Genomic DNA, 23,926 nt, shown 5'->3' on the forward strand with positions numbered 1-23,926 from the left:
CCAACCCAGCCCGAATCGAGCAACCCCACAAAGCACCCGTATTCCGAGCCCCGTTGTCATACATAGTTTGTAGCCGCCCATGCCGGAGGGTTCCGCCCACAATTTGGCCCACTATCTCGGCAATTTTCGATTCGCAAATCAAAATGCGTTTTCCAAAAAATGAGAAAGCAAAGCAAAAAGGATGGATAACCGTAGCAATAGCCTGAATCTTCTTAATGGTTTTGGTCCAATCTACGATGGAGATTATGTACTTTACTATGAACGTAGTAAAAAGCATATAACTTTGTATAATCTATAGATGAGTACCCCTCCAAATGGTTCCCAAGCCATTCCCTCCTAGTGCGGGACTTGAATAACCACCAACCGACCCTGCCGACATCCCCCACATATATTATTCCCCACAATCCAATACCCTATTCTTACTTTCTACAACTCTTTTCGTCCCTAGCTATAAGAAGCTTTTCCCTACTTACTACTCTTACTTTTTTTCGAGATCGCTGTAATTTCGCTCTCAGCTCAATCAATCTAAATTCAGAAAAGTCCTGCAAATAGTTCGTTCCGCCACGCCCCCTTCCAAACGCCCTTTATGCCATTGCTAGCGCCATCAAACGGAGACAAAACAAAATGAAACGAAACAAAATTAGAACCAATGAACATTTTGATCGACCGGGCAGCGAACGAACTTTGCAGTGTACGAGTATAGTATTTGGCACATATAAAATATGCTGCGGATTATCGCTAAAGAAAACGTAACCACGCATTCAAAACCGAAACAAATTTGATTAATTTTTTAATATCGATAACGGTATACTGGGAGACGTATGCCGGGCTCCAAGATTTTGTTTTCATGCTAATTTCGCTGTCGCTGCTTAAACCAACGCCAAAGATCGCCTGCTCCTGCGCCAGCTGCTCGCTAACAGCCGAAGGATATCGACTACCAAGCAAAGCTGCTTAACCGTTTACTGTTAACCGTTAACCGTTTGCCGTTAAGCGTTCAGCGTTTCACCGTTTACTCTAACCGTAACTCCTTTTGTTTGAATCTTTTGTTGTTTATTGTTTCGTTTTTTAATCGTTTTTCTCTCTCTACGTTTTGATTTTTGCGCAGCAATCTCTCTCTCTCTCTCTAATTTGTTCTAGGCCAGCTGTAAAGTCGTTATAATACTTTGTGTTAACTCTAACTGTACTGCTAATTTGTATACGTAACAAGTAACTGTACCTTGAACTGTATATGTACATGTTTATGTTGTATATGTAATTGTAATCTATTTGTAACATATTCGCTCCATGACGATTGAAGTTGCTCTTCAATTGTTCGGTTGCCCTGTTATTATTTCCCATATCCGTTCGGCCAGTTTATGTTTTGTCCCAACTGTACATATACGATTTTTGCGTTCATTTATGTATTCCTAACCCAACTGAGTGTGTGCGTATATGTTATGTATGTCTGTCTGTAAATGTTTACTGACGTTGGAGAATATGAAGGAGCGGAGCGTGCCCGACAACCTAATGCTTTCCATATTTCAGCTATGTCAAGTGTTTATGTCTCGAGCTCCAGGAGCTTTAGTCGCCAGCAAAAGAAACCCAATCCGCAATATCCCCCAAAGATTCCCAAAGATCCCCCAAGATTCCCCAAAGATCCCCCAAGATTCCCAACCACGATCCCCACTTTGACTCTCTGATCATTACTCAACTGATTTCTCTTCACAAACTCAATCCCCCATCCGCTGCCAAATGTTCGCCGCAGGTCTCGTACTTAGCGATATTATCGAGAAGTACTTCGTGTCGCCGACCCTGCTCCGAGTGGTGCGTGTGGCGAAGGTGGGCCGTGTCCTTCGACTGGTGAAGGGAGCCAAGGGCATTCGGACACTGCTCTTCGCGTTGGCCATGTCGCTGCCGGCCCTGTTCAACATCTGCCTGCTGCTGTTTCTGGTCATGTTCATCTTTGCCATCTTCGGCATGTCGTTCTTCATGCACGTGAAGGAGAAGAGCGGCATCAACGACGTCTACAACTTCAAGACCTTTGGCCAGAGCATGATCCTGCTCTTTCAGGTAAGAGGCCCAGCCACAATTCCGTTGACGGTTTATGTTGTCTATTGTTGTTGTCGTTGGGTGATGTTGCCACAACCCACTGCTGAAATCGAAATCGAAAACGAAATCGAAATCGAAAAACTACTAGAATCGAGAACAACTACGAGAAGCGGATAGCAAAGCCCATACCACTCTGACCATCGATCGGCGGCGCTCTATCGCTGGAGTTTGGGCGTCGATCGATGGCCGGAAACGGAAGTGGGGCCGCCATTTGTGGCGGCCATTATGCGTTCAGTCTAGTGGCAACATCACAATGTTGATTAAAGCTGCGGTAGTTGTTGGTAAAAGCTAAATTAGTGCGATTTTTTGATTAACCTACGATTTCATTTATAAATTTGTTTAAATCCTTTGTCTATCTGTCTGCCTATCGGTTAACCAGTTTACTCTTTTACGTTCTCTGTACAAAGTACGCCAACGATCTAAACGATTCACCCTTTTACCTTCTTACTTTGCACCATGACCCTACTTAAGGGCCAAAAGTGATTTGGTCCCACGCCAGAGTCATGTTAAAACGGCTTTCAATTATCGTTTTGCGCTTCTTTTTCTTTCAATCGACTTGTACGTAACATATACGCTTCTCTGTATTTAATAATTTGAGTAAATTGTACAAAAAACAAATCTAATTCAGCTCTTTCAACAAACACCAAATGAAATGTTAAGTTTCCTCAAGACACCCCCGTCCCGTCCAGAAAACCAACAATACCACCCCCCAAAGTCTCGCCACCTACTATATATACATACATATGTAGCTACTTATATGCAAAATAAAACTAAAGGCAAACCGAAACAATAGATTCGATCTTAAGATCCAGGCTACACAGCCCCACACCTATCTCTATATATCTTTATTCCGCGCTCTCCATATCTATCTCTTTTTAACTATCATACTATTGCAACTGCTTTAAGTAACATATCCAACTCCTTCAATCCAATAACCCCATTGGGTATAGGGAGTCTACCGACTGCCCGAGCTGCTACAAAATGCTTGCCACGCTTACCGCTTTGAATCCCTTTAGTTTTGGGGCTAGAGTCGCCCGCAACTCTGCCCTTCCAGCCACGCCCCTGATCGCCCCTTCGACTGGGCAGAGGGGATTTCATGTGGCTTGCCACCAGCTTGCCTCGTTTTCGGGGCTGGATCAAAGCAAAGCAGCCAATTATCCGTTTAGTAACCGCAAAACCGATTACACACTCAATGTATAACTACTAACTATAGCCGTAACTGTACTAACCACCTACCGTATGCCATAACTAGTTTGCTTAGACCAGTGATCCCGGTGCCGAACGTTTGACTAATAATGACTCTTCTTGTTATTGTATCTTCTGTCTTAAACTTCTCTCTCTCTCCCACCGCCCACATACGAACACTCCGATAAAAAACACACCACGAACGAACGACCTGACATGCATCGATAAATATCGATCTATAAATATCGATGCATCGAACCATGCCCAACCGATCGCACAACTGCCAATCCCATCCACTAAATTTGTATTCGATTGCGAATCGAACATCCTCCTGATCCAAAATTCAAAAACTCTTGATTCAAATATCAATGATCCTGAAACGCACTCAATGCAAATCCTAATCCCAAACCGATTCGATAATACCAAATCCCACTTCCCACATCCATATCCTTTTAAAACTGGCAGATGTCGACGTCAGCCGGTTGGGATGGTGTACTGGACGCCATTATCAATGAGGAAGCATGCGATCCACCCGACAACGACAAAGGCTATCCGGGCAATTGTGGTTCAGCGACCGTTGGAATAACGTTTCTCCTCTCATACCTAGTTATAAGCTTTTTGATAGTTATTAATATGTACATTGCTGTCATTCTCGAGAACTATAGTCAGGCCACCGAGGACGTGCAAGAGGGTCTGACCGACGACGACTACGACATGTACTATGAGATCTGGCAGCAATTCGATCCGGAGGGCACCCAGTACATACGCTATGATCAGCTGTCCGAATTCCTGGACGTACTGGAGCCCCCGCTGCAGATCCACAAACCGAACAAGTACAAGATCATATCGATGGACATACCCATCTGTCGCGGCGACCTCATGTACTGCGTCGACATCCTCGACGCCCTTACGAAAGACTTCTTTGCGCGCAAGGGCAATCCGATAGAGGAGACGGGTGAGATCGGTGAGATAGCGGCCCGACCGGATACGGAGGGCTACGAGCCCGTCTCATCAACGCTGTGGCGTCAGCGTGAGGAGTACTGTGCCCGGCTCATCCAGCACGCCTGGCGCAAGCACAAGGCGCGCGGCGAGGGAGGTGGCTCCTTCGAGCCGGATGCGGATCAGGGCGATGGCGGCGGTGATCCGGATGCCGGTGACCCGGCGCCCGATGACCAAACGGACGGCGATGCGCCCGCTGGAGGAGATGGTAGTGTTAACGGTACTGCAGATGGAGCTGCCGATGCCGACGAGAATAATGTAAATAGTCCGGGAGAGGATGCAGCGGCGGCAGCAGCAGCAGCAGCAGCGGCGGCGGCGGGTACAACGACGGCGGGAAGTCCCGGAGCGGGTAGCGCCGGACGACAGACCGCCGTTCTCGTGGAGAGCGACGGGTTCGTGACGAAGAACGGCCACAAGGTGGTCATCCACTCGCGATCGCCGAGCATCACGTCGCGCACGGCGGATGTCTGAGCCAGGCCTCGCCCCCCCCTCCAAGATGCACGCGAGTATTAGCATGAGTACGTGTTGGATGTTGCACGTTGCATCGGCACATGCAGCAGCGTTGCAGCGTTGCAGCGACAACAGTGAGCTAACAACAACAGCAACAAGGCGAACAACAAGCATAATTTTCTGCTATATAATGAAAGAACACCATACAAAACAAATACAACAACAATAACAGAAACAAACAAACAAACAAACAACATCAGAAGAACAAGTAAAAACAACAACAAACCCGATGATATAACGAAGAAGATGAACAACAACAACAACAACAAGAAGAACACCAGTGTAACATCTTTGATTTGAAACATACATATTTGTATACCCGCATTATTCAGTTAACGAGTCAGCAACCAACAACAATCATACTTAAGCTAAACCGAAATGTCTAATTAATTTGTAAGCAGCTCGTAGTCCAATCCATATAGGCGTTTTGTCCAAACAACTATTTGCCTAAGCAGGTGGATGAATAAACAGAAGAAGAATCCCATAAACACACACACAAATACAGCACATCACACACAAACACACACGCACACTCCCACTCACACATCAACAGGACCATAAACAATTATAATCCCAAAAACCAAAAAAAAAAACCAACACTGATAACAAAATTGAAGAACGACGAACAAGCTCTACAAATTGTATTTGCCAGTAGTGAGAGAACCCAAAAAAACACGCTTTATTTAATTACCTACTTGCGAAACTTAAAAGCAAATACCAAATAACAAAAGAGGAGAATGGCGACCAAAAGATGGTAAAGGTTAGGAAGCAGAAGCAAATCCAGAAGAACAAAATAATCAATCCCCCAAAGCAACATTCTATAACGAACAAGATGAACCCTTTTAACTTATTCTAAACGAGATGAGAACAACACCAATTTGCATAGTTTGTATTGTATGTACATTTATCCAGCTAAATAATGAAAAGCCAAATGGTTGAAATCAAAAGCGGACCCAAAACAACTAGAAACTAAAGCGACACCAATATATAAACAAATACCGCCTGAACTGCCATTGAAAGCAATACGAACCAAAAACTAATGAGAACAACCAAGAGAGGCAAACAATAGCGAAAGCTGCTAGATGTCAAAGTATAATCACACAACATCCAAACACCATCCACTCACACCAACACCCGCTCACACACACCCACACACAAACACACACACAGAAGGAGGGGAAAAGGTCACCAGGAGAGTAAAAAGCAGACAGAGTTACTTCACATTCAGATACGATCGAACTAAATAATCGGACATTCCCTTTGCAGTTTCGATCCCAATGGGTCAGCAAGAAAGTTCAAAGCAAACATTGTAACATTTTAACCATAGCGATCGCACATTTGAGGTTATGTCTCATTTTGAGGTTATGTCCTCGCCTTGAGGTTATGTTCTCACTTTGAGGTTATGTCCTCAACTACATACACACCCACACACACACCCGAAACACCGACACAAAGCGACAACAGTACCGAACAAATCCTTGGAGTTGGGGCGCATGGAGCCGCAGAAAGTGAGACAAAGACGAGTGAAACCTTCAACGAAGACCTTAGCAATTCAAATTTGAATTCGATCAGTCAAAAATCGATTAACAAAAACAATTAACAAAGAACGCTGAACGAAGAATGAAGAACGAAGAACGAAGAAAACGCGCAAGAAGTGAATATATGAAACGAACAATGCCGAGAATGTGAAGTGAAAGAGAACCCAGTAACGAAACAAGTTTAAAGCGAGGCGAACCAAGTGCTAAAAGACGAGAAAATAAAAACAATTCGGAAAATAGCAGAAGAAGCGTTTGTGCCTAGCACGAAATAAAAAAAATATTGCAAATAGAGATACGAAAACGAGTGAACAATTTGAACAAGTTTTTGTTTTCAAAGTGCTCTATTTTCACATACTTCTTTTTTATCTTTAACCTACAAGTAGAATCGAGCAAAGACCGAGATTAATGGTTAATTACACAATGAGCAAGGAGAGTAAATACCAAAACGAATATATATTACACATAATTATAACATAACTAATTTAACTAAAATACGATATTAATACTGAATTGAATTCAAACAAAGTTTTAGCCCGACCGCTTAAAAGCGTAGCATACTTTTCAGCGCCAGTCGCCTTCGCATTCGCTTTCATTTCCGTATCCGCCGCAATCGCGTTATAACGATAGACGATGGAGATGTAAGCAAACCGAAAATCGATAACTGATAAACAACCAAAATATGAAGAGAAAAAAACAAAAAAAAAGAAAGTATTTCGATCAGTTGTGCCCAATTTTGCTAAGCTAAGCTTTGTTTGAAACAGCTTTACTGCATATGATTTCTTTGGTTTCTCTGTCGTATGATTTACTAGCTAGCAATGCCTTTTTCGCCGCTGTTCAGTTATGTATCGACAAACAAACGATAACTGATACCGATTACGATAACGTTCAATAAAACTCCATCGAATGGCCCCGCTACACTGATGGTTGTGGAGTAGTTCGACCACAGTGAAAATTATATGTGAGGTTCCATTGCGCACACAGTACACAGTACAGTGCAGTACATTACAGTACAGTACACACTCGTCACATTGCCCGAACTCACACTCACCCAACATATAGACTCTCAGATACATGTAAATGCTTTGCTTTTGCTTTGAAATTGCTGCAATCGTAGGAGGTGAATGAGAAACGAATACTTTGGGATCAATGCGTTTTTTAGTTTTAACAATAAAACAACAACCAATTCACCCACTGACACTACTCACGTTTTTGAGAAAACACACACAATTACAGACTTGGGCATTGAAAGAAGAAACTTCTTTCAGTGACGAAACGATCCTCTTCTCGCTGACTTGCTCTCACTCGTTCTCCAACACAACACGAATTGAAACTGTTATACGAAACATGCTTTCACACACCGCTTGACTTCTAACTATCTGTTAAATCAAATACAAATGCGGAACTTGTTCTAAGCACATCCACATCTACCCACTGAAAGGTAAACAGCATCGTACAAAATTAATCAACATTGGGAATTGACAAATGACCCTCGGCCAACCAATGCCTTGATTTGGACCCTTTGGACATATGAAATTCTGTTCCATTAAGTTTTGTTTCTTAGTAGATGCCAATTTCCGGTTCACAGTTCTTTTCATTTAGTGGCCAGAGTGTTTATATTTACTTTCTGTGTTGGATACCTGTAGTAAATGTATAACAGTATTATAACCGTTACATGACAGCCCTACATCAGAAACTTAACACGCTTATAACAGTTTAATCTCTGTCATACTGAGGTGATAAGTCAATCGTAAGGCACTTGTATAACGGTTTTATGCCACTGTATGGCAGCTGTATAACATCTTTGACCAGTTTTTAAGTCCAGTTACATTTGGCAACTTTACATCGATCAGCTGTCTTAATTTGTTCGCAAAAACGAGTAATATAGAAAAAATATAGAAAGTATTCCGCAATAGCTTCCCAATACTAGACCGTTCCTAATTCACAACGCGATCAATCACTATTTATCCTAGCCAACACAAAGAAGTAACGCAAACAACAAAAATTGTAGAGTAATAACTTGTGTACATTATGGGGACCAGTTTAAGCGTTGCCTTAAAGCCCAAAAATTAAGTGTTTATTTATTTGCGCACGCTTTTACCAAAGAGCTTTGTCGTTTAGATCAGATTGACCCCGTGACCCCTTGACCCCGTGACCGCCTAACCCCTTACCAAACCTTACCTAGACGCAACGCAACCCGACTCGAACAGACTCCGATTTGGTTCGTCTTACAATCATCGTATTACGTATTTGTATTTTAATCCCACATTGATTTAACGCTTGCCGATTGCCAATTTTGTAACGACTTGAATGTAGCTTCATTATTATATACATTTTGTTGGCTGTTTGACAAATAATACGAGTACCCACATTGATGAATAATAGATCACATGGAAATAACGCAAAACGATAAATCGCTTAGTCGAGAATAATAAACGAAACATGCTATAAACTAATAACAGAAAATTAAGTTTGAAAATTCCGTACAAAATGCATAAGTTTAACGAAAAAAGCATATAATACTGAGAGAACTTAACGCATAATATATCTACTTATACTGAGTGCACTGTTATAAACGAGGGGCGGGGCGAGATTAAATAAACAACAAGAACAACAACAACAACAACAAAAAGAAAAACGAATCAAACGAAAAAGAAAAAGAAAAACAAAAGAAAACAAAACATTATAATGGTATATACTTCAAGATATTATACTATCTATGTGTGAATAACATCATATGCAAAACAACAGCCACACATGAAGCTTATGCGACAAGCAAACCGATGAAAAGAAACAAAAAACTTAGCAAGAAGTCGAGAAAGAGATACTATACTATAATATACGTGTAAATTTACAATAATAAAAGCCGAGAGAGGGATATGAATTTTAGCAAGCGGTAAATTCAAAACGAAACCGAAACGCAAATCGAAATCGAAAAGTTGCAAATTATATATGAGAACTCGATGACGAAAAGGACGAAAAGGACGACGTCGTGAAGGGATGATAACGATGTTGATAAGGAAATCTATTTCATATTTTTAGCATACGTGTAAACATATTTTTTGTGCCGAAGTTACGTTCGAAGCAACACGCGCATCATTGCCATTAGACAAAATAAAATTAATTATATATACAATATGCCTAAAAATAATACAAAAAAAAAATAAAAACGAAAACAAAAACAAAACTACCACTAATAATTATAAAAAGGAAACAAAACAAAACAACTGCATATTTTGTGCTGCTGAAGAAAGTCACAACGCAACAAAAAACATGATAACAATAAAACATATATAAATTTCTAACAATTTTTGAGCAATAAAACCACACTCACACACACATACCCTCACCCAGACACACACACACACATACGCTCATCACAGAAGTTTGGCGAATATTTGCACCGCCACTGTAAGCCCTGTAAGCGTGCGAAAGAGAGCGAGATGGGGCTTAACCGCGCTCCGCACTGCTCTCGCACACTTCGCACAGTGGCGTCGCAAAGTATGCAACCAGGAAACTGACAGCAGCATTCTCGAATACCAAATACAAATGCAAGTGGAATGGCAAATGCTAGGAGATGTTGCGGATACAGAAAGCGATTAAACATTTTTAGATACACTTCAAAAATCAAAGCGTGGAAATTTCTATATTAGTTAATAATAAATTCCTTTTTTGTTAACTCACTATATTAAAATGAAAACAAAGATGGACAAAAACTTTAGCTTTATACTCGTACATTTGTAATATATTACATAAGTCTAGATAATTACATAAAAACAAAGGAAAAATAGAAAATATATTATAAATTATAATTATACAAAAGCAAAACCGAAAAAAATTTTACAAATAAAAAAAACGCAAAAAAAAAATCAATAAAACCCAAATCAAACGAAGCATAGCAAATGAAATTCAAAGTAAATTCATAAATAGCGTACAAAAATCGAAACAAAACAAAAAAAAAATGAAGAAACCCCAAAACGAACTGTAAAAAAAGAGAAAACATTTAAATGTAAAACAGCCAGTTATTATGCATAGCTAATAAAATTCAAAATACAGAGCAGGAGCAGGAAATAAGAACAATTATTGCAATTAGATATTCTACATAAAAAATTCGAGATCTTTAGTAAAACATAGGTTGCATACGCAACCACACACAAGCAAAACACACACACACATGCGCATTCCCGAATACATCCGTATGTAAGTACAATTTGATTTCCGGCGACCTGTGAATAGGTCGTTATCCTGATTTCGAGTGCTATCAGTTGCCAACCCAGCCATTCAGCCACATAGACAGACGCCATCAAGGACCCACACGAGACACATTACCAGACAGACCCCGGATAAGAGGAAAACCACGCCAAGCAGCAGAGATTAAGATACCAATCCAAGCCTATACGATACCGATACCGATACCGAAACCGAAACCAATCCAAACAGAACACAAGAACACACAATTACGAAAGTTGCCATCCAGCGAAGTATTTGCAATTTATATTGAGAGCAAGAGTTAATAGCCGTTTATATAAAGCCCGTTGAACACGAAAACAAAACGAAAAAAAAAGAGAAGAAAACCAAAAACAGACTGAAGAAAATGAGAATTATTTAACAAGAAAATTTATATATATGTAATGATAGCCAATAGAGACAAGTGCATCCAAGCTATATGAACAGAATCACAAATTGCCAAGCTGCTTTTACATGCATCCAGAGCTGAGCCCCATCCACTCACTCGCACACACACACACACACAGGGGGCCGGATATCCTGCCACGCCCCACACGACCGCCCACCCACGACACTCAGATACACGGACACACTAACACTCACACTCACACACTGGCGATTGAGTAGCTCATGAATAGATTGAGATGTGAGGGAAATATGTATTTATATTTATACACCAGCAAGTTAGCAAAAATGGATACATGATACTAATGAGAAGCATAAGTTAAATATACATATTAAAGGACGTCTTAAACTAAAGCAACAGCAGAAACTGACAAATGCAAATATTAGCGAGATTACAATGAAAACGTTTGCGAGGAGGAGACACAGGCACAGTTAGCATATTTTTTTTATACAAATACAATTTAAGCAAACGAATACGAAAATCAACAAATTGAAGTAATTTATTAGTGAGAAACCGAAGCAACTGATGATGTCTTTGTAAAGACTTTATATATGCCTGCCATATGCCTACATCTGCCTAGCTGTCTGACTCTAACACAAACACTGAGACACGAACACAACACTTTCTCCCTCCCCTACTTTCTCCCACTCTCTCTCTCTCCCTCTCTCGCTCTCGCTTGTGCAGACACGACACAGACACAGACAGACAGACAAACTCCTGAGTAAGTCCATTCACATCATCCGGAACAAGGACCGACTTGCCCTCGATGAGAAGCGCGGAGAGAGGCGCACTGTGGACTGGTTGTAAACGATGCAGCGGTTGCACGTACCGGCCGAAGAAAGTGTTCAGGCTTCTTCTTGCCCTTGTATGCTTTGTATTCCATTAGCCCATCCTGATTTCTTAGCCAGTTTTTTTGGGGGAGCCTGCGTTGTGTCGTTGGCTCCCCCCAACCTCCTAGATCCCCCAAACCCGAGCCAGAGCCGTTGTTGAGCAACTCTATTTGATAGCAACTTCCCCGGCTACAAATTCTTAGTGGTTCAGATGGCTATAGGACAACCGGACACACGTACATACATACATACATACATACATACAAGCACACACACACACGCCCACACAGACACTGAAATTCTGTCCCTTTAAAGATGATAAAGATATATACATATGAATATGTATATGTATAGAATATATATGTGCGATCAAGTAAAAGCAGCTAGAAAAAGTACCGAAAAACCAAATAAGAAATTGCTAAAAATTAATGACACCCGCCACTTTTCTACTAAAAAGAAATCGACTGTATATATATATACAAATATATATATATGATAATATGAGTATATTTATGTAGCAGTATAACAGTATGTGTAGTATAACACTTTGTCCATTTGCTTGACAAACAGAACCATACACACAGACACCACACACACACACACACACACACACACACACAGACAGGCACACGATCTGCATTTTGTTTTCTAGTTTTTTAAAGGGACATTAACTTGTACTAGCGATACTCTTAATAACTAAATCTTGCAAAATAATACGAATAGGGACATCGCTGTCATACATTGTAATGTTTTCGCCGGCACAACCTTCGATTTTCGATTGAAGCCAGCCTCTTGTTATCAATTTTTGTCGATAGAATACGTGTATTTACTACCAACCACAGATGATAATCCATTAAGTTTGCCCAGAAACACACATATTAATATAAATATACCTGCATATATATTTTTTTTATAACAACATATGGTAAATCTGTATGGGACAAATGAAACACAACAACAAATTTTGTATGTATTCATTTTTATTAAAAAGAAAAGAGGGAAAAACAAATGGGAAAATACAAACCGGAAACCAAAAGAAAACAAATAACACTCGTAAAACACACGGACAGACGAAAATTGTTTTTATAAAGATATATTCGATTAATATATTTAAAATAAAGTAAAACAAAAAACAAAACGAAACAAAAATAAAACAAAACAAACAAACGCCTGAATTAGTTTATTACGCAAAAGAAAAGAATTATAATTAGTTAATTCCAAATAAAATAAAACAAAAAAAAAGCAACCATACCCAAAAAAAAACAAAAAAGGAAACCAAAACTGCACAATAACATCTAAATGTAAAAATATGAACTAAAAGAAAGCAAATACAAAGGAAAGCCCAAAGAAAATGAGATAAAAGTAAACGATTTTTATTTTCATTATATATAAATAATTAACGCTTTTTTAGTTCTTAAACAAGTTGCATAATTTATGTATAATTTATAAAAAAAACCGAACATTTAAAATAATGCAAACCAAAATAAATCAAATTAATAAAGGGGCAACCTAAAAATATTGTAATTTAATAAATTAAAACAAAAAAAAAACCAATACAAAAACAAAAGGATATATATATAAATTAAAAGCGAAATTTTTTCACACTTTAGCTTAATAAATTGTAAAAAATACAAAAAAACAAACAAACAAAACTGAAATAAAATGAGATTTAATTGAATTTGTTATGCAAATGAAAATCTGTTCGTGTTTTATTTGCTAGCTGAATACTCGAATTATTCCCTAATTTCCCTTGGAAATAATCAAAACGAGATGGTGAGTTGTATTATATTTTGTTTTATTTATTTATTTAGTTATGTGTATATATATGTATATATACGTATCGTACAAAATGTTCAAACAACAAAAAATATATATATTTATATATTTCGTTATAATGTTGTGTGTGAATTATTTGTTTAGCGTTCGTTCATTATTCACTTAATTAAACATGTTGTTGTCTGTAGATTTGACTTTGTTGATTTGTTTATATTAATTTCTTGTTATGTAAGTTACATGAAGTTAGCATTTTGCGATTTCTGCTGATGTTGGTAATTGGTAAAAATGTATATAATTCGTTCACGTCTACGATTGTTTCCTCTAACTGCTTGCTAATTTCGGTTAGTTTTCCATTTGTGTATTTTGTTTTAATTTATTGCGGTTGCTAAGAGTAGAATTGCTATTTAATCCTGGCTTACTCGATCAGTTTCGTCATTAATCATAGCACAATCGTATATTTATTTATAATCTGTGTATATATAGATGTTTTATGATGTACGTTAATGTCTAACTCTTGCTTTGTATAAATTCTCGTTTTAGTGTTACTTTGCTTTTGGTTTAATCGTAATTTAAACAATTCTTTGTCTTTGTCTTTATGGGCGTTTTAAAATGCATATCAAAGTTCTTAATTAGGTATAGAGCAGCAATTAATTAAGTTGTCAACTCGATCAAGTTATTTATTCATTTACTTTCAATTATTTTTTCTGGTTTTTCTTTTCTTTCGTTTCGTTTTGTTTTGTTTTTTGTTTTATTTTTTTTTTGAGGAGTTACAAATATTGTTTGTCCGCTTTCGTTAGTGTAAATCATTGACTGCTTACGGTATTGGTGCTAAAAATTATATATTTTAAGTTTATCTTTAGCTTTAAAGGTATATTAAACGTAATTTACTTTACTTTAACTGCTACACACACTCTGATCTGTATTCCTATTTGCTTCTTTGCTGCGCCTGCTGGTCGCAGTTAGCTCTTGTTTAACTGGTCAAGTCGGTTAAGTCGGTCCTGTGTTTCTGGGATATTGAATTGAACTGGACTGGATTAGATTAGATTTGATTCGATTAAATTGGATTGGATTGGGCAGGGCTTGGTATCGGAATCCGGAGCAGGACATGGCCGATTCGGACTGGACTACACAACAGTGGTTACTTCCGGCAACGGGGTAAGATTTGATTATTTTGTATATACAAAGTGCTGAGCCTTTAACTTTTGAGCCGCACTCCGAAAAAATCGAATTCCGAAATGTCCGAAGGAAAACACCAAACCGATACGGTACATTCTTATTTAATTTTTTTCGCTTTATTTTCAAATTAATTTACAATTCGCGATTAATCAGCTCTTGCAAGGTACCAAAAAAAAAATTGTTTAAAAAAACTGGTGATGAAACAAAGAAGAGGTCGTTAAGAAGGGAAAAACGCTTTTTACTTATGCAAATAATAATTGAAACACACAAACAACAATAAAATGTATACATTGCTTTCCATAATTTTTTCGACTTATATCAAGGGTATCTACAAAGAAATCAGATCCTATGTGCACGACAATTCAATATTAGAAAAGTAAATGTACAAATGTAGGCAAAGAAATATTTGAACCGAAGGTAGTTGTAAATAAATTTTGACATAAATGGTTAAAGTGTATAATGGGTGGATATCAAAATAATATTTGCATAGTTTGGTCTGCTTAGACTTTAACTTTATCTTCAGCTACATACGACCTATGTAGTTGATTGCTTTTCGGTAGCTATATAAAGTTTCTGCGCATTTCATCTAGTAGATCTTCAACGATTACTTTTCCGTTCTTTTTTTTTGTATTTTACGTACGTAGTTGATGTTCTGCTTTTCTGCGATTTGTTTTGTAAGATCTGTTGTTGGTGTTTTAAATTTCATAAGGTATATATGTTCAATAATTGTTTTCGTTATGTTTTTTTTTTGGGTTTTTCGTTTTTTTTTCATCTTTTTTTTTTGCTATATAAACTGTATAAATTGCCTGCCTGCTACGCTGAACGTTTTGTCAAAAAGTTTTTGTTTTCGATTTTTGCTTTGTTTTTCGAGTTTTTTGCTTTTTTTGTTTTGTATTCTTTTCATTTTTTTGTTTTGTTTTACTTGTTTTTTGTTTACTATTTATACCTTAATGGTAGAACTTTTCTTTTGTTTTGTTTTGTTTTGTTGGTTTATATGCATCACTTAACTAACAAATAGCAGCGTGCATACAGCTGCTGTACACGAATCGCACATAACCGTATATATACTATATATAGGCCATATGCACGAGACTAAAGTTTATCGCTGCTTAAGGACTAACATTTATAGACTTTCCATTGCTGTTGCGGATGTTTTTTGTTGTTGCAAAGAGTTAGAATGGTTGCATAATTGCTGCTTGGCTTTGTTGCTGATGTTGCATGGTGCATGTTGCATGTTGCATGTTGCATGTTGCATGTTGATTGTTGCTGTGCTGATGTTACTGCTGTTGCTGTTGCTCTTGCTGCTGTTAAGTTGCTTGCTTGCTTGCTGACTGACACTGGACACTGACACAGAGACACAGAGGCCAGCCTGTTGTTTCATCTTCGATCTTGTAATGTAGTACATATCTTTCGTATATAATAGGTATGTAGCGTAGTGTTATTAATTAATGTATGTGTTTATATATGCATGCTGCTGATGCTCCTTCTTGTCATCATCCTCCTCCTCCTCCTTGTTCTCCTTCTCCTTCTCCTCCTCCTCATACTCCTCCATATTCTCTCCTTCTCTCGCTCTATCTCGGTTTCCCTCGTTCTCGCACACCAAAATATCATATCAGGCATATTGTATTGCGGACCGACTCCTGCCCTCTAGTTATCGCCGTTGTGATTGACATTCTGCTGCAGCTCCTTCAGCTTCTCCTCGCGCGGCTTGGCGTTGCCAAAGATCGAGGCCGATTGCTTGGTCTCTGCCACCGCGTTTATGGGCGCGGCAATGGTCCGTGGCTTCAGCTGCAGACGTGGCCGCTCATTATCGTCTGCGGGAAAGGAACGGATAGGTTATTGGATAATGGATATTGGGTGAACGGTTGGGCAAACTTAATGCTCTTAAAACTCAATTAAATGCAATAAAGTACTTCCCAATTCTGCATTATTAATGGAACGTCTTTGATCTTGAACTAACTTACAGGTACATCAAATACACAATTTGGTAGGGGTAATTGTGGTATTCTTGATATTATTGATATTCAAACATTTGAAAATTATCTTGAAATCGGTATCTTGAAACAAATTAAATCGTCTGTGGACAAGGGTAAATAAATTACTGAACATTTAGATAACATAAAATGCTTTTAATGTTATATTTGTTTGCCTAACTTCCCTAATTCCAGCTATGTATTTATAGTTGCAACTCACCAATGGCGCCCATTGAGGAACCGCCGCCGCCGCCACCGCCAACGCCAAGGCCTCCCGATCCGCCGGAGCCGCCGCCGAGGCCGCTCATGCCGCCACTGGGACGTTCGCTCTGCTGGTTGGGATTGTAGTGGGTGCGCTCGCGGTCGCGGTGCCGGCTGAAGTTGTTGTAGCGATCGCCGTCGCGCGACTGATTGCCATAGCTTCCTTCCCGCTGTCCGCGATCCCGATCCTGGTTACGATCGAATGGTCGATCGTCGTTGTTGAAATTGCCGTACCGACCACGATTTGCCGGCCGATCTGCAACGGAAGCAACTGGATTAGTGTCTGTTGGTCATGATGAAACCTGCTTAAGATTAGGCTCAGCATGCTAGCTAAATGCAGTTGAAGGTAAAAAAGCGTGCGGGTGGAAAGTCGTTTCAAGTCTATCAATGTGTGTGCTTAGGCTACTGCTACAAGGGAGCTATACGGGGTGGACGTTTTCAATGGACGCAAACTAAGCTCAAAAGAAGGTAGGAAATAAGAGGTAACAGCTAGCAGTCCAGGAGTAGTCAGTATGCAGCAAACCCACTTCAAAAGAAATTATCGGATTCCTATCAATCAATTCTTCAAATAACCAAGTTCCCAAAACAAAAGACAAACTATTCTATGTGCATCTATGCATAGAAAAGAAACATATGCATACTACTACTAAAAAAATGGAAATGAAAACACCGCTGCCTTTTACACCTTTCATAAGGATATGATACTATTCTTACTAATGGACAATGAATTGTATAGTTTGTCTTGTGGAAACTCTTTGATGAGCACACCAAAGAAATATAAAGCAAAACCAACTCAAGAACAGGATGTAGAACCGCAGGAGGATTCCAAAGGAGCAGAAACGAAAATCGAAACAGAACAGAAGGGGAGATTCTAGGATCACGTTCGAGGATTGATTGCAGCATGGATGTGTCTTCCAGCCATGCGACTGAATCGTAATCGTTATAAGTAATCAGAATCAACTGGTTTTTGGCGGCACTACGAGGGATGCAGCTACGTGTTGGTTGGTTGGTTGGTTGGACGGCAGATAAAAATGCTTTACCATTGTATCCTCTATTCATGCCACCGCCGGAGCCCGCGCCGCTGCCGCCGCCGCCGCGACTTCTATCATTGTGACCACCATAACTATCATTGTACGAACCTCTACTATCGCCGCGATTACCCGAACCGCCGCCGCCCTCCCGACCGCCGCCGCCAGTGCCAGGACCTCCCCGGCTGTAGGACTGACTGCTGCCGCCCTGGCGAGGTGGGCCGCGCTTCTGGAAACCGTCTCTGCCGCCGTCGCCGCGGGTCATGCCGCCGTTGCCGCCGCCAACACCGCCACCAGGGCTGTAAGAAAGTACAGAATACATAATATGGTTAGTCAAATGGTAAATGGGTATGGTAGTGGGTGTGGATCGAGTTCCAATCGATCCAATCTAAAGAATATATTATCTGGCCTCAACTCACCGATCATTTTTCCGCCGATCGGCAATATCGATCCTCAGCGGCGCCGAAAGATCGTCCAGTTTGATCCGACCATCGCACTCTAGCGCCCGCTCCAGATTGTCCAGCGTCTCGAACTCCACGTAGCAGAAGCCTTTGAACTGATCCGTTTCCCGGTCCTTCACCAGCCGCACGTACTTCACCTCAAAGTCCTGGAATATTTTGATCACATCGCCCTGCACAAGGCCTTGTGGCAGATTGCCGACGAATGCGATGAAGGGTGGTTCCGTGGGCAACTGCTTGGATGCCCGATCCCCACCGAATCCGCCTCTGAAATGGAGGAATGGAAATGGATAGTTAGTAGAGCACATCTTTGGTTTCTTGTACAAAGTATGTTCCGAAACTTCTCGGGAGTAAATAATACCCTTAAAGCTAAAGAACCCTGGAAATAAGCGATCTGAAGAAGGCAGGTATGTAGAGATTTGGCCAACCAAACCATCTGAATCGTGGACTCGATTCTGTGCTCCTGGTATCTGTTATGCCCCTTTGTTTGCCGGAGTACTCCGTGGCCAGGGAACCTTGACACCGAATCCAATTAATGGGGGTGTGTCTGTCTCTGCTTCTTCTTCTTTCTCCTCCTTCTTGAGGGCGAGGGGGAAGGGTGTGTGTGTGGCGCCACCCCTTGGGGCAAAACGCACATGGTTGCCGTTTATCTATGTAGGCGGGTAACGCTGGCTCGGATTCCCGGCGAACAGTCAACAGAGATGCAGGCACAAATAACAAAACCGAAGAACAACAAATGCAATGGGACAGGTGTCAAATGGTGAGGGGGGAAAAAAATCGCGCGCGCTTTTTGGCGAAAACTGCATTTTGCACGGAATTTGCAACTATTTTTGGGTTCATATTCTTTTCTCCTTTTCTTTTTTTTGTCGGGGTGGAGGGGGAATTTAATTTGAAATCTGCCGGTGTGCTGTTAGCGCCGCAGTCGACGTTGACGCAGACGCCGGCTGCAGCAGAGTTTTCCAAGAAAAACAACGCAGGCGATGAAAAGAATCGACAAAATAAAAACCGAAAAAGAATGTTAAGAAAAAAAAAAACACGCACACTGCCCCGCACACAGACGCACACGCACGCACGTACAAAGGCGGCGGCGACCAACGACCGACACGTACAATACACATGCACATATGGGTGTATGGGTGTGCGAGCGGCGAGGCGAGAGCGTGCGCGTGTGTTGGTGGGCTGGTGTTGCCTTTTTTTTTTGCCCAAACCCCAAAAACCGCGTGCATTATTACACATTTTGGGCAAATTGTCGGCACTCGCGTAATTCGATCGCATCGCGTCCACTTTCACAGGCACCGGCGCGTCGCGGTCAACGCGGAGCGTACGCGATTGTAAAAATAATTAATAATATTTACCTAGCGTGTTCATAACCACCTCTTCCAGCCATGTTTTATTTTTTTCAAATGAGCGAATTCGCTGCAAACCGCAGTGTGAACACACGGGCGAAAAATACTATCGCGGCGAATTTAGCCCGGCAGTGTCACCACACCAACTCACCGATTGCCGCATTTTTGGTATTTTTGTAGTTGGCGATACACCCTAATGCGTTAGCAGGGACTCATGCCCAATTGCAACCGATTTTAGATATCGATTGCTAAATTGGACGCTTTAGCATAGTGTAATAGTTATTTCTATAATAAAACATAGTTTAAGCTGAAATAAAATGTAATACATAAGTAGTAGTATAAACAAATTCAAATTTTTTGCTAAAAGAATATTATAGACTTTAGGACACAAATAGGTTTTTCTTTAATACTGAAACTGCATTTAGCGGTATTTATTTTTGGGCCTTAGGCTAGTTTTTATCGTTATCGACAGTGCACCTAATCAGCTGTGAAAGTACAAACTGCTATATTTAATATAGATTAAACTTAAAATTAAGTCATGGCGGACGACAACTGCATTTTCTGCCAAATATCCGACGGGCAGGACCCCAAAAGTGTTTTGGAAGTGGAAACCGATGAGTTTGTCATTTTCCAGGACATTAAACCCGCTTCCGAGCACCATTACTTGGCAGTGACCAAAAAACACTATGCCAGCCTCAAGGATCTAAACAAAACGCACGACCAACTGGGTAAGATTTGAATTTGCGCCAACCAAGCCATGTGCATACCTAATATATTTGGATACCTTGCAGTGCAGCGCATGGAGAGCGCCCTGAAGGAGTTCCTGGCGGGGAAGGGGATTCCTGTCGATGATGCCCTCTTCGGATTCCATCTGCCGCCGTTCATCACGGTGAAGCACCTTCACATGCACGCCATTGCCCCTCGAACCCAAATGAACTTCCTATCGAGATTGATCTTTAGACCCTCCGTTTGGTTCAAAACCGTACGTATTTGGCTATGCTGATTATGATTACATTACAGCTCCACTGCAGTTAATCTTATCTATTCAATTATAGGCGGACGAGGCGCGTTCTTACCTTTCTCAGAAGGAATAGATCGGGACTATCATAGACAATTGTTAGATAAACTACATATGTATGTACACATAACTAATAAACGGAGCCAACTAATACTGATATACATTGTTATTTAAATGTGAAGTGTAATTTATAATGAAATGAAATATTAAATATGCAAAATATTGATAAATAAATTACAAAAAATCAGAGGAATCTGATATTTTCAATCGGCGTTTTTGTCACAATTTGGCCAAAAATGGGCGCACAGCTAAAATGAAGACTGTTTTGTGCTGCTATTAAACATAACTAACTATGTGTGTTATTACTTTTTTGATTTTCGAAAAAACAAATTTTGACAAATTTTTGCATTTTTGATAAGGGGTACCATCATCAAAATTTGCAAAAAATGGCAAGAAATTATACTTATATTTTTTGAACACAGATGGATAGGGATTTTTATTACAAATTCAACGAGGTATGGCATTCCACTTTTGGACAACTATTTTTACTGCTATAAAAAAAAAACTGATTATTTTTAATCAAAAAATCAACAAACAAAAATTGTTAAAATCGCATATTTTCAATCGGCGTTTTCGCCACAACTTGGCCAAAAATTGGCGCACAGCTAAAATGAAGACTGTTTTGTGCTGCTATTAAACATAGCTAACTATGTGTGTTATTACTTTTTTGATTTTCGAAAAAACAAATTTTGACAAATTTTTGCATTTTTGATAAGGGGTACCATCATCAAAATTTGCAAAAAATGGCAAGAAATTATACTTATATTTTTTGAACACAGATGGATAGGGATTTTTATTACAAATTCAACGAGGTATGGCATTCCACTTTTGGACAACTATTTTTACTGCTATAAAAAAAAAACTGATTATTTTTAATCAAAAAATCAACAAACAAAAATTGTTAAAATCGCATATTTTCAATCGGCGTTTTCGCCACAACTTGGCCAAAAATTGGCGCACAGCTAAAATGAAGACTGTTTTGTGCTGCTATTAAACATAGCTAACTATGTGTGTTATTACTTTTTTGATTTTCGAAAAAACAAATTTTGACAAATTTTTGCATTTTTGATAAGGGGTACCATCATCAAAATTTGCAAAAAATGGCAAGAAATTATACTTATATTTTTTGAACACAGATGGATAGGGATTTTTATTACAAATTCAACGAGGTATGGCATTCCACTTTTGGACAACTATTTTTACTGCTATAAAAAAAAACTGATTATTTTTAATCAAAAAATCAACAAACAAAAATTGTTAAAATCGCATATTTTCAATCGGCGTTTTCGCCACAACTTGGCCAAAAATTGGCGCACAGCTAAAATGAAGACTGTTTTGTGCTGCTATTAAACATAGCTAACTATGTGTGTTATTACTTTTTTGATTTTCGAAAAAACAAATTTTGACAAATTTTTGCATTTTTGATAAGGGGTACCATCATCAAAATTTGCAAAAAAATGGCAAAAAATTATTTTTTTTTTTTTGAACACAGGTGGATAGGGAATTTTGTTACAAATTCAACGAGGTATGGCATTCCACTTTTGGATAACTATTTTTACTGATATCGAAAAAAAACGAATCATTTTTAATCAAAAAAATCAACAAAAAAAATTGTTGGATATTTTTTGCCCCACCTTTTCAGTGTGACCAGCAGCAAGCGTCTCCCGATGTATTGCCGGCTGCCGCAATCGATTATCGATATCACCACTGTCATACCGTACGCTTCTTCTTCTTACGCCCGCTCGGCAGAAATTGTACACGTTTTTCATTTCGAAAAGTGCGAATTCCCCATTTTTTTGGCCAGAGTCCACGGATTTGAACATGGCCCTCACGTCGCGCTTCTACAACGAGCGGTATCCGGAGATCGAGGATGTCGTTATGGTGAACGTACTGTCCATCGCCGAGATGGGCGCCTACGTTCATCTGCTGGAGTACAACAACATCGAGGGCATGATTCTCCTGTCGGAGCTGTCCCGCCGACGCATCCGCTCCATCAACAAGCTGATCCGTGTCGGCAAGACCGAGCCGGTGGTGGTCATCCGTGTGGACAAGGAGAAGGGCTACATCGATCTGTCGAAGCGGCGTGTTTCGCCCGAAGATGTCGAGAAGTGCACGGAGCGCTTCGCTAAGGCCAAGGCCATCAACTCATTGCTCCGCCATGTCGCCGACATACTTGGCTACGAGGGCAACGAGAAGCTGGAGGAGCTTTACCAGAAAACCGCCTGGCACTTCGAGAAGAAGTACAACAGCAAGACGGTCGCCTACGACATCTTTAAGCAATCGGTCACCGATCCCTCTGTCTTCGATGAGTGCAACCTGGACGCGGAGACCAAGGAGGTCCTCCTGAGCAACATCAAGCGCAAGCTGGTCTCGCCTACTGTCAAGATCCGTGCGGACATCGAGTGTTCCTGCTACGGTTACGAGGGCATCGACGCTGTCAAGGCATCGCTTACCAAGGGCTTGGAGCTGAGCACCGAGGAGCTGCCCATCCGCATCAACCTGATAGCACCGCCACTGTAAGTTGAATACGATTACCTAAGATAGTGTAGCTGTTTCACAACTTCTTGTGAAATAAAAATGTTTAAATTATTGGGGCGTAAAAGTAATCGTTCTCCACCCTAATCCTTTAAGCTATGTAATGACCACATCCACTACCAAGAAGACAGACGGTTTGAAGGCTCTGGAGGTGGCCATAGAGCACATTCGCGCCAAGATCATCGAGTACGAGGGAGAGTTCAAGGTGATCATGGCGCCCAAACTGGTTACGGCCATCGACGAAGCGGATCTGGCACGACGCCTGGAGCGCGCTGAGGCCGAGAACGCCCAGGTGGCTGGCGACGATGACGAGGAGGACGGTGCCGACCAGGAAGGCATGCAGTTCGATCCAGAGAAAGAGTTTAACCACAAGGGATCGGGGGCGGGTCGTGCGAACGAGGAGGATGATGAGGAAGAGGAAGAGGATTAGCGTAGCCACAGCATCAGACACAACTATAGCAACTGTAACAAACGATTAAACGAGTTTTGCAAAAATCAGAAGTTGTAATTTTATA

At 40.3% G+C, this 23,926-nt stretch overlaps 4 protein-coding genes across 4 annotated transcripts in view; 3 read left to right on the forward strand and 1 right to left on the reverse strand.

Annotated features, from left to right (window-relative positions):
- The window catches only part of LOC122623544 (sodium channel protein para), a 64,017-nt gene extending 51,040 nt beyond the window's left edge, over nt 1-12,977 (forward strand). The window contains exons 30-31 of the mRNA XM_043802758.1: nt 1,745-2,049; nt 3,739-12,977. Of these exons, the coding sequence (XP_043658693.1) occupies nt 1,745-2,049; nt 3,739-4,743 (1,310 nt within the window). The 3' untranslated portion in view covers nt 4,744-12,977. The remainder of the gene's footprint in view (nt 1-1,744; nt 2,050-3,738) is intronic.
- A 1,840-nt stretch (nt 12,978-14,817) lies between these two features.
- Nucleotides 14,818-19,912, reverse strand: LOC122623947 (eukaryotic translation initiation factor 4H). The gene is made up of 5 exons (XM_043803346.1): nt 19,808-19,912; nt 18,414-18,719; nt 18,106-18,293; nt 16,926-17,222; nt 14,818-16,546 (listed from the first exon to the last, which is right to left on the reverse strand). The coding sequence occupies exons 1-5, from the start codon at nt 19,837-19,839 to the stop codon at nt 16,380-16,382; spliced, it is 990 nt and encodes a 329-aa protein (XP_043659281.1). The 5' UTR covers nt 19,840-19,912; the 3' UTR covers nt 14,818-16,379.
- A 348-nt stretch (nt 19,913-20,260) lies between these two features.
- Nucleotides 20,261-21,083, forward strand: LOC122623948 (histidine triad nucleotide-binding protein 3). Its single transcript, XM_043803347.1, has 3 exons — nt 20,261-20,526; nt 20,590-20,780; nt 20,854-21,083. The coding sequence occupies exons 1-3, from the start codon at nt 20,337-20,339 to the stop codon at nt 20,890-20,892; spliced, it is 420 nt and encodes a 139-aa protein (XP_043659282.1). The 5' UTR covers nt 20,261-20,336; the 3' UTR covers nt 20,893-21,083.
- A 1,499-nt stretch (nt 21,084-22,582) lies between these two features.
- LOC122625373 (eukaryotic translation initiation factor 2 subunit 1) lies at nt 22,583-23,909 on the forward strand. Its single transcript, XM_043805524.1, has 2 exons — nt 22,583-23,392; nt 23,508-23,909. The coding sequence occupies exons 1-2, from the start codon at nt 22,698-22,700 to the stop codon at nt 23,839-23,841; spliced, it is 1,029 nt and encodes a 342-aa protein (XP_043661459.1). The 5' UTR covers nt 22,583-22,697; the 3' UTR covers nt 23,842-23,909.
- The last annotated feature ends 17 nt before the right edge of the window (nt 23,910-23,926 follow it).

This window comes from Drosophila teissieri, chromosome X (assembly GCF_016746235.2).
Source record: "Drosophila teissieri strain GT53w chromosome X, Prin_Dtei_1.1, whole genome shotgun sequence".
Classification (NCBI taxonomy): domain Eukaryota; kingdom Metazoa; phylum Arthropoda; class Insecta; order Diptera; family Drosophilidae; genus Drosophila; species Drosophila teissieri.

What these genes read in the sequence shown, in the direction of transcription:
- LOC122623947 (XM_043803346.1), bottom strand. Translation starts at nt 19,839, where the DNA reads ATGGCTGGAAGAGGTGGTTATGAACACGCTAG. An exon ending in GATCGGCGGAAAAATGATCG is followed by an intron (nt 18,294 to 18,413) that starts GTGAGTTGAGGC and finishes ACTTTCTTACAG; the next exon opens with CCCTGGTGGCGGTGTTGGCG. An exon ending in TTCCTCAATGGGCGCCATTG is followed by an intron (nt 16,547 to 16,925) that starts GTGAGTTGCAAC and finishes CCTTTCCCGCAG; the next exon opens with ACGATAATGAGCGGCCACGT.
- LOC122623948 (XM_043803347.1), top strand. Translation starts at nt 20,337, where the DNA reads ATGGCGGACGACAACTGCATTTTCTGCCAAATATCCGACGGGCAGGAC. An exon ending in CAAAACGCACGACCAACTGG is followed by an intron (nt 20,527 to 20,589) that starts GTAAGATTTGAA and finishes GATACCTTGCAG; the next exon opens with TGCAGCGCATGGAGAGCGCC. An exon ending in CCTCCGTTTGGTTCAAAACC is followed by an intron (nt 20,781 to 20,853) that starts GTACGTATTTGG and finishes ATTCAATTATAG; the next exon opens with GCGGACGAGGCGCGTTCTTA.
- LOC122625373 (XM_043805524.1), top strand. Translation starts at nt 22,698, where the DNA reads ATGGCCCTCACGTCGCGCTTCTACAACGAGCGGTATCCGGAGATCGAG. An exon ending in AACCTGATAGCACCGCCACT is followed by an intron (nt 23,393 to 23,507) that starts GTAAGTTGAATA and finishes TAATCCTTTAAG; the next exon opens with CTATGTAATGACCACATCCA.